Source organism: Lagopus leucura, unplaced genomic scaffold, assembly GCF_019238085.1.
Source record: "Lagopus leucura isolate 7727_CA_CO unplaced genomic scaffold, USGS_WTPT01 Super-Scaffold_100050, whole genome shotgun sequence".
In the NCBI taxonomy this organism is placed as follows: Eukaryota; Metazoa; Chordata; class Aves; order Galliformes; family Phasianidae; genus Lagopus; species Lagopus leucura.
In genome coordinates, this window is record NW_024962296.1 from 1,214,253 (window position 1) to 1,229,236 (window position 14,984).

Genomic DNA, 14,984 nt, shown 5'->3' on the forward strand with positions numbered 1-14,984 from the left:
GCACTGTGGTGGGTCAGTGCTAGGGTTAGGGTTACAGTGAGTGCCCTGTGTGAAAGGATGATCAGCGTCTTTTAGAAAGCAAGAGCCTTGTAATGTGGGTTGTTTTTTGTTTGTTTTTCATAAATGAGTGATTTCCATTTAAAGCCAAGCTTTGACTTGGTGTTTTGAAGAAAACTTTAAAGAGAGATTCCTTATTAAGATAGGTCTATATCAGACACTCTCCATATATATAATAACCCACTTCTTGATTGAAAGCACGTCAGCATGCATTTACTATGCCCTGTGCATCTCTGCTGGACTGTGGATGGAAAATTCCATCTCCAGCTCTAGGTGGAAGTAAATGACATCAGGAAAGTAACTGGGCAGCAGAGGAGGAGAATAGTTGATACTGACGTATCTGTGTACACTGTAACATCCATGTACACTGTAAGTTAGAAAGGGAGTGAACTCTTGGGATTTTATGAGTTGTATCAAGTTTTGCTTTTCTTAACAGGCTCCAAGAAGCCCATCCCTGACTGCATAGTGAGTGTGGAATCGATGAATATATTTCCAGTGGGCTGGTGTGAGACGAATGGATATCAGCTCAGACCTCCTTGCAAAGCAATAGGTATCAGCTGTGTTCCATTTGCAGTGGCTAGCTGGTTTAATAAAGATGGTGAGACCATTTAAGAGCAAGTTACTGCACAGTTAGATCTGGCATCCCTGAATTTGGAAACTTCCACTGTGTACAGAGAATCCGTGCCTTGTGCAGCTGTTCCCCTGCATGTGTGGTCCAGCTGTGAGAAATGCTTCAGTGGAACTGGAATCCATACAATAATTCCAAACGAGTGTTATTCTGTGACCCTCACAGGCTGTAAGAGGGCATGAAAACAATGCATGAACCACAGGAAAGAAATCATATGTAAGCATGCATGCATGTACACACATGACATGCACATACATCTGTATGAGCTGTTCTTGCCACATGTCTGGCTGAGTCTGATATTGATTTTATACAAACAAAATTAATGCCTTAGTAAAGCAGTGTTGAGTAGGTAGACACTTGGGAGCTAAATTGAGGAGGATTGGCTTTGTAAATGTGCCAGCTGGTCATGATCCCTTAATGATAAAATCTTGAAAAGTAAATGCTATCTGTTCCAATTATGCTAGTAACGTAAGAGTGTCTTCTCTCAAATGGTTAGTGAGTTCTGTTTATTAAAGCTAAATGGGAGATGGGAAAACTAAGAATGTCTATTAAGTAAAGTTGTAAAATGGTAAGATTGGAATGAGCTGTCATTTACTGCAAGTCAAAGCAGGAGAAACTCATCTGGGAAGTGTCTGAAATGCCAAGAGCAGGAGAGGAAGGAGGAACAGAATTAGAGAAAAGATTATTTTTTGAAAAATCCAGCTGTTTGCTGGGGACAACGCCTGAGGTGTGCTCAAGAGGCACATGTTTCATTACCCTACTATTATCACCATTGTAATACTGGTAGCTAATTGTAAGAGCCAGCATAGACAGAGCATGAAGAATGGTATCCAAGATTAGCATTGAAATAGTGAGAGGGAGCTTCATCTGTTGGCTGGGGGGCAGGAGTGTAGATTTAAGCATAAAAACAACAAGGAGGCCTTCTTAGCAGTTTTGAACAGCAGAACTTAAAAATAGCATATAACTTCAAGGAAAGGTATCTAATAAATCTACTGTAGTGGAAACATTATTTGCTTGCCTTCTTTGCTTTGTGGAATTTATTTTCTTCTCCTTTCTTTCAGTAAATAAACAGAAAAAGATTGCAGTAGTTCAACCAGAGAAGCAGTAAGTAACAGTGTTGGGTTAGTTTGTGTTTAGTCTTGTTTTCTTCTAATTAGTAAATGATGTTGTCTCAGGGGAGACTAAGGCTACGCTGAGGGCAGAGAGATTCCACAGTTTGTTTGTTGTAATGCTGCAGTTGTTGGTAATGTTGGAAAAGACCTCTTCCACTGCCATAGTTGGATATAGAAAGCATGGGCTTTATTTTTTAACAATGGTAGCACAACTCAACTGAGTTACTGGATAGATGAAGTCACTGAAGATCCGACCTTGAAATTATTGCTCTATCACTTTTAAAAGATTGCAGTATCTGTGAGTTTTGGAATGCATTTAAGAAGAACTAGCCTGATGTTAACAATGTGAATTTAAAATTGTGTGTGCTTGAAGCTTTCTTAATGGTAATTAAGAAGATAACTCGAATACTTCTCAGTTCCCTTTTGGTTGTATTCTCCTTTCAAACAATATAGTTTCTGTAATGTGAACATGCACAGTTCTACAGAGAGTTTCTTTTCAGTGTGAATACTGTCACTCAGTAGGTGGAACAAAATAAATTCAGGAAGGCAATATTAGATGTACAAGACCAAACTAGCAAAAAAGAAAAGATGGGTCCTACTAATATCTACAGATCTTCTACAGACTGTGCCATGCATATGAAATTCCTCTGTGTGAGCTTGTTCAAAACTGCTCAGTAGAATGCCTGACAGTTGGCTTTATTGACTTAGAGCTTTACGAACACCAGATCTGTCAGCAGCCCTGTTGATGTTTTCATTGTTCCTAAAATACTGAGCAGACTCTTTGTCCATGGTTTTGTAATTGGGATTCTTACCACAGTGCTTGACTCATTTTGATCACATTTTGTTTAAAATCCTCTTTTTCAAAATGTAAGACTGTACATTGCTTTACTGTATGAATGAAGTTAAAGGAAGTAGAAAATGTGAACTACGTCTGCTTGCTTTATGTGATGTGATTATCAGCATCTTGCCCCTGTTTCAAGGAAGAGATGATTGCTACTAGCTGTAGCAGTGCTGCAGTCCTTCCCGAATTGAAATCAGTTGAGTTTGTATGTTTAAGTAAAGAAAAGATGAGGTGAGGAATATTGTCAAATGTGGAATATGTAAAAAGCAGATTAATAAAGCTAGAGCAAGAAATACTTTGGCTTTTAGAGTTTGAGTTTTAGCAGCTGAGGGGTGTCATCCTGACCATCTGTCCCTAACATCTTTCTTTGCATTTCAGAATTTTGTCTTCAAGGACAGTTCACGATGGACTAAAGAACCAGGAACTGAACTCCTCAGATTCAGGTATTGATTGGTAGGGCAGGCTAACAAAAAAAATGTCTTCTGTCAGCACAGCCACAAGAGGAGGAAAGGGTTTTAAGATTTCCATCCTTGACTGTTTGTTGGACATCAGGAAAGAGTGAAGAGAACAAAACCATACGATTAGCTCTGAGTCCTGCAATTGAAATGTGCATTAAACCTGGAAGTTAGATTTTTTACATGAGAAGCAGAGCCAGATATCTGGAGCCAGATGCCCACTGTCACCCATGCAGATTATTTTTTTACTGTCACCTGCTATGTTCAGTAACACTGGGAAGATCATAATAGGCCTGCTAAATCTGTACTCTTGACTTAGATTCTAGCTTTGAAAAGTAGGTTTCTCTGTTTTTTATGATAACTTTGTCATCATAATAAACAAAGGCAATTCAAATGGTAAACTGTGTTGCGTGCCAGATGGTGAAATCTAATAATTTTCTAAACTGTTGCAAATGAATATGATGAATAAGTACATCTGCTGGTGAAACAGTCATGCAGATCTATTTGTTTGGCAACAAAATGCCTCTTCTGCTGTTTTCTGTGTAGTGAAATGAACATCTGAAGCTGCACCAAACACAGCTCTATTGAAATGATCCATGCTTGCTTAGCATTTTAATTGGTTTTTAATAGAGTCACCATGTAAATTTGACTTCATTTATTTATTTTCCAGTTTAAGACCTTTTAGTGATAGTGTTGCTCAATCAAAAATACTACAACATTCCTAGAATAAGACAATTTCTACATATCTAAATATCTTACAATACACAACAGCCAGAACTGAAATTGTGAACAGCACTTAGCAGGCTTAACAAACTTGATGTCAATTCATTGGAGGTCACTTCATCAGTTGATACATCTTTGGTTTGACTGAGTGAAAAGAGTGCAAAAATGGAAAGCAACCAATAGTCGAGTTTAGAATGAATAGTGGAGAAAAGCCTTGCCGGCTTCTGTGGTGGAGAAATCCTGGGGACAGACAATTACTTGACTGGAAAAATTGTCTGTAATTACCATGTTGGGGTGTGCTGTGCTACCAACAGTTGTGGATGCCTTTCTGCCTGTACTCACTGATGTGATCCCACAACACAACACATCCATACTGCTGGAAGAAATGTTTCTTTTCCAAAATGTGACAGGCCTGATTTCCAGCTGTTCTTGAGTTTGCTAATATGCATGTGAAGTGTGAAAAGTACTTTTAGCAACATGAATGGCTGGCGCTGGGATTGCAAATGTGGCACCAGGATTTGCCCAAATTCAGGTCATTCAAGAACATTCAAATGTTCTTTCCTGTTGTTTTTTTTTTTTCCCCAACAGGCAAAATATTAAGCATTGCAAAGAAATAATCCTTTGCTGGGAGATTGTGCCACATGATTTAAATCTTTGCTTTCTCCTTTCTCAGTGGTCATTAATGGAAAGTATTGCTGCCCAAAGATCTACTTCAACCACCGGTGCTTCTCAGGGCCTTACCTTAACAAGGGCAGGATTGCAGAGCTTCCTCAGTCTGTGGGACCTGGGAACTGTGTTCTCGTTCTGAAAGAGGTGAGGTGCTTGCATGTGGTGGATCTGCAGAACATCATAAACTCTCTAATTATGGATGGATAATTAATATGTTTAAGGAGTTCATAAACTGCTGATGAGCAAACAGGTTTTTTAATGGAAAGATGTACAAATTGTGGATCGTTTTGTGAATAGTTGGAAAGAGTATAACCCTCCCATGTATCTGAATTAAAGTCAACCTCCAACTGCTAACTCTTAGTAACCTTTAATTACCACAACCAGAGGAGTTAGTATCTTCAGCTGTAATGAATGCTTCCATTCTCATTAACAGCTGTTAGCTTCAGATAAGCCCCCGAGTTTTCCTTTACACCATTGATATTAGAACAGAGGAAATGCAGTTTTTCTTAGCAGAAAGGAGAAAGTATGTGTTTTCAGTAATTGGGAAATGTAAAGAGTTCTTTGTTTTATGGTGTATTTAACTTGGATATAATGTACAAAGATCAGGTTAAATCATGGATTCACTTTCTAACATAACTAAAGGAGGGGAGAAAGGAGGAAAAGACCATTTGTTAATGCTTAAGAGCACTTTGCAGAAAATTTACACATACCCTAAGGTAGTAACTATTTTTTCCAAAATCTCCAAAAAGGTCGTGGGATGGTTATTATCTGAGCTGAGAGGTTGCATGTTTCCTAAGGTGTAACTGTGAGTCAAACAAGCACGCAGCCTGGTGGACATTTGAGTAAGATGTTTGCCCTCCTTTTGATCTCCAAATATTCGACTTGAAAATGAAAACCTGTCTTTTGGCATGCTCATAAAGTTGTTAAAATCATTTATCTGCATATCATCTTTTTCAAAAAACATGTTCCTAATCCATCAGCACTTGGGGATGGGGGCAAACAAATTGCAGATTTGCAGGCAGGTCTATATCCTCTGCTCTGCTTGTTCAAGTACTTGCTCACTGGTGAAGCTTGCTCATACCCAGTCAAATGCATAATGGGCAGAGAGAGTCCCAGGATTGGGGAGAGAAACGCACATCTCTAAATTGAGGGGGGGATCTGATTTTAAGATATAGCCTGTATTTGAGCAAATCTGCTAATAGACTTCTCTGAATGCAGATTTTGTGCTATCCCCACTAACTTGAGGTTCTTCAGAGCTTTGAGTTACTTATTTCACAGCACTAGAGAAATTCTCATTTTGTTACAGTACAGGCCCTATCTTCATTCTCAAAAGCCAAAAAAGAAGAGAGCTTAAGATTCTGGAGTAAGATTTTGTAGCAAGCAGAAGGTTGGCAGGCAGCAAAGCCCAGCAGCGTTTGTAGGCATATCTTCACATGCTGAACAAGACTCTGAGATGGTAACTCAGATTTACCAAAAGTTGTGCAAGTTTTGCAGTGTTCAGCCCTGCAGTTTAATTTAGTGATGTGTAATTCAAAGGCACTGACTGGGAAGTTGCTAGATACACTGGTGACTCTGCAGACAGATTCTAAAGGTTTGGCAAGGTCTAAAGCGTTGACTGCTCTCAGTTTTCATTTTGGCTGTATCTGTAATCCTGCTGTGAATGAGTTCTTTGGTGCTGGATAATTCAGATGAATGGAAGTGATCTCCTATTCTACCCCAGCACTTTAAAAAGATTTATTGTACAAGGAGTCTAAACACAGTTTCTCCTCTTCCTCCCTGCTGTAGGTTCTCACTTTATTGATCAATGCAGCGTACAAACCCAGCCGTGTCCTGCGAGAGCTGCAGTTGGATGAAGAAGCTGCATGGCATGGGCATGGAGAGACCCTAAAAGCCAAGTAAATGCTTGTCCCATTCCCCACTCAGTTGATCCTAGTAACACTGTTCTGTGCTTTAACTTCTGATATTTCATTGAATCACAGAATGGCTTGGGTTGGAAGGGATCTCAAAGATCATCTAGTTCCAACCCCTCTGCTCTGGGCAGCGTTGCCATAAGACCAGGCTACCCAAAGCTCCATCCAGCCTGACCTTGAACACCTCCAAGCATGGAGCATCCATAGCTTCTCTGGGCAGTCTGTTCCAGCACCTCACCACTCTCTCGGTGAAAAATTTCCCCAACATCTAATCTAAATCTCCCCTCTTTTAGTTAAAACCAGTCCCTCTTGTTCTATCTATCTACCCATAGATAAAGCAACCCAAAGTTGACTTCCCTCTCATTTGTAAGCTCCCTTTAAGTACTGAAAGAGCGCTCTCAGGTCTCCCCAGCTCTCCACACTAAATAAGCTCAGCTTCCTCAGCTTGTCTTTGTAGAGGAGGGACTCTAGACCTCTGATCATCTTCATGGTCCTCATCCGGACCTGCTCTAAAAGCTCCACAATTTTCCCCAGGCCTGGACACAGTGCTCCATATGGGGCCTCATGAGGGCAGAGCAGAGGCGCAGTCCCCTTCCTGCCTGTTGTCACCCTCTTTTGATGCAGCCCAGCATCCTGTTGGTGTTTGAACTGGAAGTGCACACTAATGGCTCATGTTAAGTCTTTTGTCTACCAGGACACCCAAGTCCTTCTCCATAGGGCTGCTCTCAACGAGTTCCTCTCAGTCTATACACGTATCTGGCATTGCCCCAACCCAAATGAAACACCTTGCACTTGGCTTTGTTGAACCTCATTTGGCGAGCCCAATTTCCAAGCCTGTTCAGGTCCCTCTGGATGGCATCCCTTCCTTCAGACGTACCCACTGCACTGCTCAGCTTGGGGTTGTCTGCAAACTTGCTGAGGGTGCACTCATCTCAGAGATGAGAAAATTGTCTGCCAGAATCTTTACATGCTGTAAGCTAAATTTCCAACTCTTCATAAGGTCCTTTGTGAATGTCTGTCAAAGTGCATCAGAATTTAATGTTCCTTAATGTGCCAAATGTGCTCTTTGTTGGCATGTAAGCAGTTATTGGTGTGGTGCTGGTACAACACAGCATATCCACTAGCAGACTAGAACGTGAAGCTTGAGCTACTGAATACACCTGAAGATAAGTGTCACTATTTGAAAGCAAAAGTACACTTTTGCTTTGAAAGTACTTTGAAAGTTTAGCAGGTTTCCATGGCATTTCCACACATTTCTCAGTGGGAGATGAGTTCTCTGAAGTTAAGTTGTAGCAGCACTCTGAAATGGTCTGACATGGAAGTCTTTCTACAGCAGCCTACCCAAAGCGCTCCCTAGTTTTCCTGTTGAGTCTTTTGGGTTTGAGCTTCTTTGCTAGGAAAAAAACAATGATTGTGTTTGTATATATCCAGGTATTCTCTTACACTCTAGCAGTAGCCTTGTAATTAAGTCTCCCTATTTGCGTACTAAAGAGTAGATTTTCCCAATGTGCAATAGCACAGACTTTACTATATGCTTTTGAATATGTCAGTAATCATTTTGCTGGATCGATTTTGTGTGTAAAAGGGCATTTTTCCATATGCTGAAGGATTACTTTGTATTTGGCTTTGGATAATAGGAAGATCATTTCAGTTTGATGCAAATAAAAGCTGTGGCTGAAGTAGAAAAAAAATCTTTTGATTTGTTTCATTGAAGTTGCTGTGTGCTTCTTTTGTCACCACGGTGAGAGCTAGGATGTCTGCAGTGCAATGATATAATGCTCTTTTTTAGTGTATCACCTAGGTATTTGTAGGCCTGAGACATCCCCAAGACATATCAGCATTTGCCAATAGCTGGACTGGGAGCAGGAATGCTGCATGAGATGGCAGATAACTCACTGTGCTGCTCTGTCAGTGTTGCTGCAAGGCTGATAAAGAAAAAGAAATTGATATTTCTTACTTTGAATTCAAACAAGAGCACTATGTGGAGTTATGGCAAACGACTGTCCTGACAAATTCTTCAGCAGTTAGATGAAAGCTGATTGGAAATGTGACAGTATATGCCATAGCATGCACATAGAATGGCTCACTAGAAGCTGTCTGCTGATACCTTTTATTAGCCTGGTTGGCAGATTCTAGCATGAATTAGTATGCTCAGTCTTTGTTTTAGGGTCCACACCACAGCGTGGTCGCATAAAGAGAACCCTGTGAACAAAGAAAACAAACTATCCGAACTCTGGGATAGTCTTCTCAGAGGGTATTTCAGGATTCCTGAATTATGACCACATTTTCAATGTTAGGTACAAAGGGAAGAGCTACCGTGCAACTGTGGAAGTTGTGAGGACAGCAGATCGAGTGGCAGATTTCTGCAGGAAAACATGCATCAAGCTGGAATGTTGTCCGAACCTTTTTGGCCCTCAGATGGTGCTGGATAAGTGTTCAGAGAACTGCTCTGTCCTGACAAAGACTAAATACAGTGAGTAGGCTGTGGCTGTCAAACTGAGGTGGGGCTGTTATGGAGGGGTGTTATATTTTGCTTTTGCTCTGGCTTTGGCCTCCAAAAGGAATCCAAAGTGCATTGCTTTGCTTACAGAAGGAAAAGCTCGAGCGCTACCCTCACTGGCCTGCAAAATATCCATGCACCAATGTGTAGGGCAGAAAAAATTAACTTTATATTAAATGGTAAAACTGCGCATTAACTTATTGTGAGCTTAAAGTTTTATCTTCTTAAGACAACTTATGGGACAAGAACTGGCTCTAATATTGTAATTTAAGTGGCATTGTAATTGCTTTTACCATTCTGTTGTGGAACAAAATAAAATACTTTCAAGCCCTCTTCTTAGCTTTTAGGTTTTTTAGGTTTTTAGCCATTTGACCATTTGACACTGTGAGAGCAAACAGTGCATTGAGGCCATGTTTAAAAACTGCACAAACATCACAAGAGACATCCGACAGTGGATGAAGTCTGTAGCTGATGACTTTTTTTTTTTTAATAAAATGTGATCATCTGGGATTTCTCAAAGTTAAAGAAGTAAATCTACTGTTACTGGGCAAATAAAATGTACTAGTAACTCTTCTTCCTTAAACCAAATTGAAGAGGAAAATATAGATATGCTCATTCAGAAGTTTTGCAGAAATGGGATTTCTACTGGGAAATGTCCTGCTACTGGTTTTCCAGTCCTGATGATGGACAAACATAACTAGTGACATTGAAGGTGCATTTCAACATGATGCTCCTTTCTTCTGTCCTGGTAGCACACTATTATGGAAAGCGGAAAAACAAGCGGATAGGTAGGCCTCCGGGTGGCCACAGTAACTTGGAAGTAGCCATGAAGAAACCAAATAAAAGACGGAAGAAACGAAAACATTTTTTTGTTCATAAGAAAAAACGTTCTTCTACTTCAGTGGATAACACTCCAGCTGGATCTCCCCAGGTATGAGACTGACGACAGCTTTAACAGATATGGTATGTGATCGTGGACCAGCTTCATTTGAAACAAGAAACTGTCAGTTCCTTATAACTTCAGGTTACAGCTGACAAGTGGGTGACTAATGTAGTTCTGTCCTCATCTTCCCATGTTTTATTTTGTTGCTGTGTTCTTTTTCCCCACCATCCAGGGCAGTGGAGGAGAAGAGGAGGATGACCAGGATGAGGTAGATGAAGAATCTCTGAGTGAGGATAGTACATCCGAGCAGCAAGATGAACTGCTTGAGGAATCAGAGGTATCAGAGAAAAAATCACTGTCATCCTCTCCTACACAGAGTGAGCTGTCTCATTCTCTGACTCAGGACCAAGACAAGAGGAAGAGGAAGCTTAGGACCTTTTCTTTTTCCGATGATGAAAATAAGCCTCCTTCGCCCAAGGTAATTCTGAACATAGATTTGTGCCTTTGCTGAGCGCTGGGCAAGCACAAACATCTTGCAAGTATTAACCAGTGTGTTTTTTTAAATACTCTGTTATCCCATGAGGGACATTGTGAAGGCACTGCAGAATATCTAAAAACGTAATTTTTATTACAATCGTATTACAGGATCGTAATGAAGACTAAACTGAGGATGGCTGTAGATAGAATGGGGAGCTTTCCACTTCTCAACTGTTGGCACTCCTCAGTTCAACTTGAGCAGGGGCTTGGAGAAATCCTCCTTTTAGATTTACCTTACTGATGATAAGGATGTGGTCTCCAACTGCAGCACAGTGCTGTTCTGCACGTCTGTGCCAACCGAGGAGCGTGAAAACCTGGGAGCTACCATTAGAGCTTTATTGGGCAGATGAATATTTGGAGTGTGGGATTGTTGGTCTGTGACACCTACAGTATTTTAGTTCTTTTTGTGGTGGGTGGCTTGTCTAGGAAATAAAGATTGAAGTTGCCGAAAAGCTGCAGCTGGACAGCAACCCTCTGGAATGGAGCGTGGCTGACGTCGTGCGATTCCTCAAATCCACTGACTGTGCACCGCTGGCAAGAATTTTCCTCGACCAGGTATGATTTTCTGTTAAAGCACTGAAGCTGCTGCTTTATTCTTAGACCTTTATAATGAATCACAAAAAGGAATGAGTTTAAATTGCATAACAGATTTTTGAGGGGTAAAAAAAGAAAGCATGCACGACTTCCTGCAGATTCCGGAGGAGACTTAAGCAAATGGCCACAATTGTTCAGGTTTCTAAGTTCTTAGTGGAAGAGATTTTAGTCTGTGGGGTATCACTCAGCACTTCAAAGGCAGTAGCTAGTTTTCTGGGTTTTTGTCCCTTGTGTTGAGGTCTCCAAATGATGTTATTCATTCTGCAGACTGACTGCAAGCGTCATAGTGTTGTACACAGCAAGTAAAGAATTTTGTGTTGAAGTATGGCGACAGGAGTACAAACATGAGTCAGATTATGCATCTTGATTAAAATTTGCCATAAAAAAATATCTAGTACAGGAACTGGTGCTGAGTATGGTTTATGATACATGTTAACAAAACAGCATCTCGTTCTGTCTCTTAGCAAGTGAATTTGAGCTGACATCTTAAGAAAGGAGTTAATTTGTTGGTGAGAGTTTTTAAGCTAGAGTAGAATAGAAGAATCTGCTAATTTACAAGTGGTCACGATTCTGAAATGACAGCAAGTCAAAGCTAAAGGGAGATGGGAAGAAAAAATGCAAAGTCAATATGGAGGTTTTGTCTTCTGACAGGAAATTGACGGCCAGGCACTGCTGCTGCTGACCCTGCCGACCGTTCAGGAGTGTATGGACTTGAAACTTGGGCCAGCTATTAAACTTTGCCATCACATTGAAAGGGTTAAACTTGCTTTTTACCAGCAGTTCGCTAACTGAGAAGCAGTCAAGTTGAAGCAGACCTTTGAAGCACAACCACGCTCCTTTCTCTCTATCAAGGAAAGCCAAATAAAGCTGAACTGGCAACCCAGGAGCATGAGTCAACCTCCATTTTTCACTTTGGAGAAAAGACAACATCTGGAGGAAAATGCCAGTGCAAAAACAGGGGCTACTCTACCAGCTGCCAGCTTGGGAACACAATAGTCTCTTGCTCTATGGTTCCCTTTTTTTAATGTATTTTTTAATGGTTACAGAAAAGTCTCCTCTGGTGGGAAGTGACATTTCAATAGTTCTGTTGGCACAGAACTTTTAAAGGAGAAACGAATCCTGTTTACGTTCGCATGGAGGCTGCCAGAAATAACCTTTCTATATTCCTGGTGATTCGCAGAATCTCCATCCCTCCCCGTGGACGGACACTTGCTTTACCACAGCACTGGCTTTGGAATGTGCTTGGTGCACATTCGTTTGTTAATGTGGAGTATTTTGATGAATTTGTTCGTTGTTAGGACAGCGATGTGACCACAAGGTTCTGAATGTACAGTATAGCAAGAGTGAGATTTGTTTCTTGTTTTGTTTAGGGGTTTTTTTTGTCTCTGTTCTTGAGTTTTTGTTTTGTCTTTGTTTTGATTTTACTACCTCTGTGGCCTGAACAGTAGAAATGATGAACTAGAAAGGGAGGGAACTACTTGTGGATAACTCATAGGTAGCTGCACAGCAGTCTCTCTTCTGTAGGCATGTCAGAAATACAAAGCAGTATAAGCATACAGAGCTTCTGTTCCAGAGCTTAAATGGAAACCTGTGCAGGCTGAACTTGGGTGTTACTTTATTCTGAGGTGTCAGAAAATAATTATTTTGCACTTCTCTTACAGATGGACTGTGGTGGGGGTGAGGGGGAAGGGGTGGAAAGGAAGGAAAGAGAAAGTGCCTCTGCATTTTCTTTTATTCTGGTTTTCAGATAAAAGATATTTTCTTTATTTTGCCCTTCACAATTCTGTGAAGTTGTTTCCGTTTTCTTAAGGAATTGGGCCATGTACACAGAGCCTGTCAGCAGCTTTTTTGCTATGTTACCTGTGCGTCTTCTTGGAGAACACACTAAGAAAACTGCGATCAGTGAGGACTGCAGCATAGCTCTGTGCCAGTGTTTGCATACTGGAAACTATCTTAAAGCATGACTTTGTATTTTTACCTACTTACAGCTACTCAGGATCACACTTGACAACAATGTGGGGGTTTGGGAAGGGCTTTTTGATCTTTTTCTAGAGAAAAGAAAAAGGACCTGAGGGGCATCTATTTGTAGACCCACAGTAGGATGAACTGCTGATTTTAATTTTAGGCATTAAACACACTCAGCCACTTGCTGTGGACCTGTGCTTCACGCTTGAACTAAGAGGGCTTAACTTACTTTCCATTAAAGATGTGAGGAATTTGCATCAGGCTTGAGATCTGCTTCACATAAGGATTAGGTTTCCAGTGCTTTGCATTCATTTTCTTTGCCTGTTCTCAGCAGTATGTGGAGGAGCATGGGCAGGAGCTTCGTGAAGTCGGGGAGCATGCAGCCCTGATCCTTTCTCCTGTTCATTTACCTTTTCAAATACAGACCCTGGCATCCTAAGACAGTCGAGGCAGGAAGGTGCTTACTGCAGGGTCTTTAGGTTCTGTGCTAGCTTCTGTGTGGTTACTCTGATCAGTGGATGAATTCAAGCTTCTCTAGGGCACAAAATGATAGGTTATTCTGGTGCTGGGAGCTGTAGATTCATTGAAGAGGTCATCAGTCATCTGTAAACGAAGAGCTGTAAACGAGGAGCTGAGTTTGCACAGTCTGTATCCACCACACACGTTGAGGGGATTGACGACCAATGAAAACTGTTTTGAGTAAGCAAAACTGCATGACTGATTCTGATTTCTTTTGCTGCGAGCCCCTTAGAATAACTACCTCACTGAGGCAGAACTACTTACAGAAGTGCTACAATCAGAATTTTTTTTCCATGCAACAAGCTAAATTGAAAACAAAATATCCCTTTTTCTTCCCTGCACCATGTGTGTGGGCAATGAAAGGATGCTTTGGCTCTTTTTGTGATCCTCCTTGCCCCATTCCCTTAGTGTAAGCTCAGTGAGAACTAATTATACCGGACAAGTTTTTTGAAAGAAACCTTGTTGCTTTGCTGTCAGCATCTTGTCTTGAGAAATTTGACCAGCAGAGAGAACTTCTGGGCTGAAAGATGATGCTTTTGTCATTCTTCAGGGATTCCAGAACTCTCCTGTGTTGTTAAAGAAGCTGGTACCCAGCAGGTTTACTTGCATAGCCAAGAGATGTTACTCCCAGATAGATGTCCTTCAGAGTAGCTGTCAGGAGAGAACAGAGCTTAAAGGATAACTCAGTGAGCCTGTTCACGTGGCACCGAGGGTATAAATACAAAAGTCATACTTCTTTTATTCAGCAAAGATAGCAGTCAGTTTCAGAGGATAGGGGGAGACTTACTGGTCACCTTTGGCATGTTTTATAGGCTGGATTTTTCTGCCTTGTTTTGGGAGGCACTGACAGTCTGATCCCAATGGGATCTGTTTTTGTTGTGATTTTCAAAAGGGATGTTTTCATTATTTGTGAAATGTTTTTATGCTGCACACGGGTACTGTACACTCTGTTTCCTGGAAGAAGGTGCACTCTTTTACTGCTGGATTTTAAAGGGATACCTGGGGCATCTTGATGGATGGTGTTTCTACACAACCGTTTCAAGTTTTTTTTCTCTCTGTGTGGCAGACAACACAACTGCCCTTATATTTGTTCCTCTTGCAGCAATATGACTTCAATCAGCTCACATTCTGCTGTTTTTCTTCAAAACTGAGTTTTTGGGTAGCTCGATGCCTGAATCCTTGGCTTCAGGATTCTATCTGTGTTTTACCAGCAGAAATTGCTGGGACTTCAGTAATTCAGATTGGCTTCAGAGGTTTGTGCTGTCCTCTACCATTTCCATTCATCACAAAACATGACGAAGCTGAAGTCCAGGAGGGAAGCAGTGGTACCTCACAGATGGCTTCATTACAAGAAGAGGAGCCCTCTGCTAGGCCTCGTGTACTGTTTATATAGATGGTAAACGGAGATGCTGCTTAACTGACCCACTGACAGCTTATACTCTTGTCTGTCTGATTTTTGTATGCATTGTCCAGCCTTGGTTTGCACATCATAGCTTTAGAAACCTGATGGTGCCTCTGTGTCACACTCGTACTGTGCTAAGCTTAGCTTCACTGGCAGCAACCTTTTGCTGTTGTGTTTCTGCAGTGTGCA

At 41.1% G+C, this 14,984-nt stretch overlaps 1 protein-coding gene across 2 annotated transcripts in view; it reads left to right on the forward strand.

Annotated features, from left to right (window-relative positions):
• SFMBT1 (Scm like with four mbt domains 1) overlaps positions 1-13,583 on the forward strand; it is a 62,603-nt gene extending 49,020 nt beyond the window's left edge. Inside the window, exons 12-22 of one of the 2 annotated variants that reach the window (XM_042885476.1) lie at positions 494-607; positions 1,747-1,789; positions 3,017-3,081; positions 4,490-4,629; positions 6,271-6,380; positions 8,693-8,868; positions 9,648-9,826; positions 10,011-10,046; positions 10,155-10,256; positions 10,742-10,870; positions 11,561-13,583. In XM_042885476.1, coding sequence (XP_042741410.1) covers positions 494-607; positions 1,747-1,789; positions 3,017-3,081; positions 4,490-4,629; positions 6,271-6,380; positions 8,693-8,868; positions 9,648-9,826; positions 10,011-10,046; positions 10,155-10,256; positions 10,742-10,870; positions 11,561-11,701 — 1,235 coding nt within the window. In that variant the 3' untranslated portion in view covers positions 11,702-13,583. Of the gene's footprint in view, positions 1-493; positions 608-1,746; positions 1,790-3,016; positions 3,082-4,489; positions 4,630-6,270; positions 6,381-8,692; positions 8,869-9,647; positions 9,827-10,010; positions 10,257-10,741; positions 10,871-11,560 lie in introns of both variants that reach the window. The other variant, XM_042885475.1, reaches the window with a different exon arrangement.
• The last annotated feature ends 1,401 nt before the right edge of the window (positions 13,584-14,984 follow it).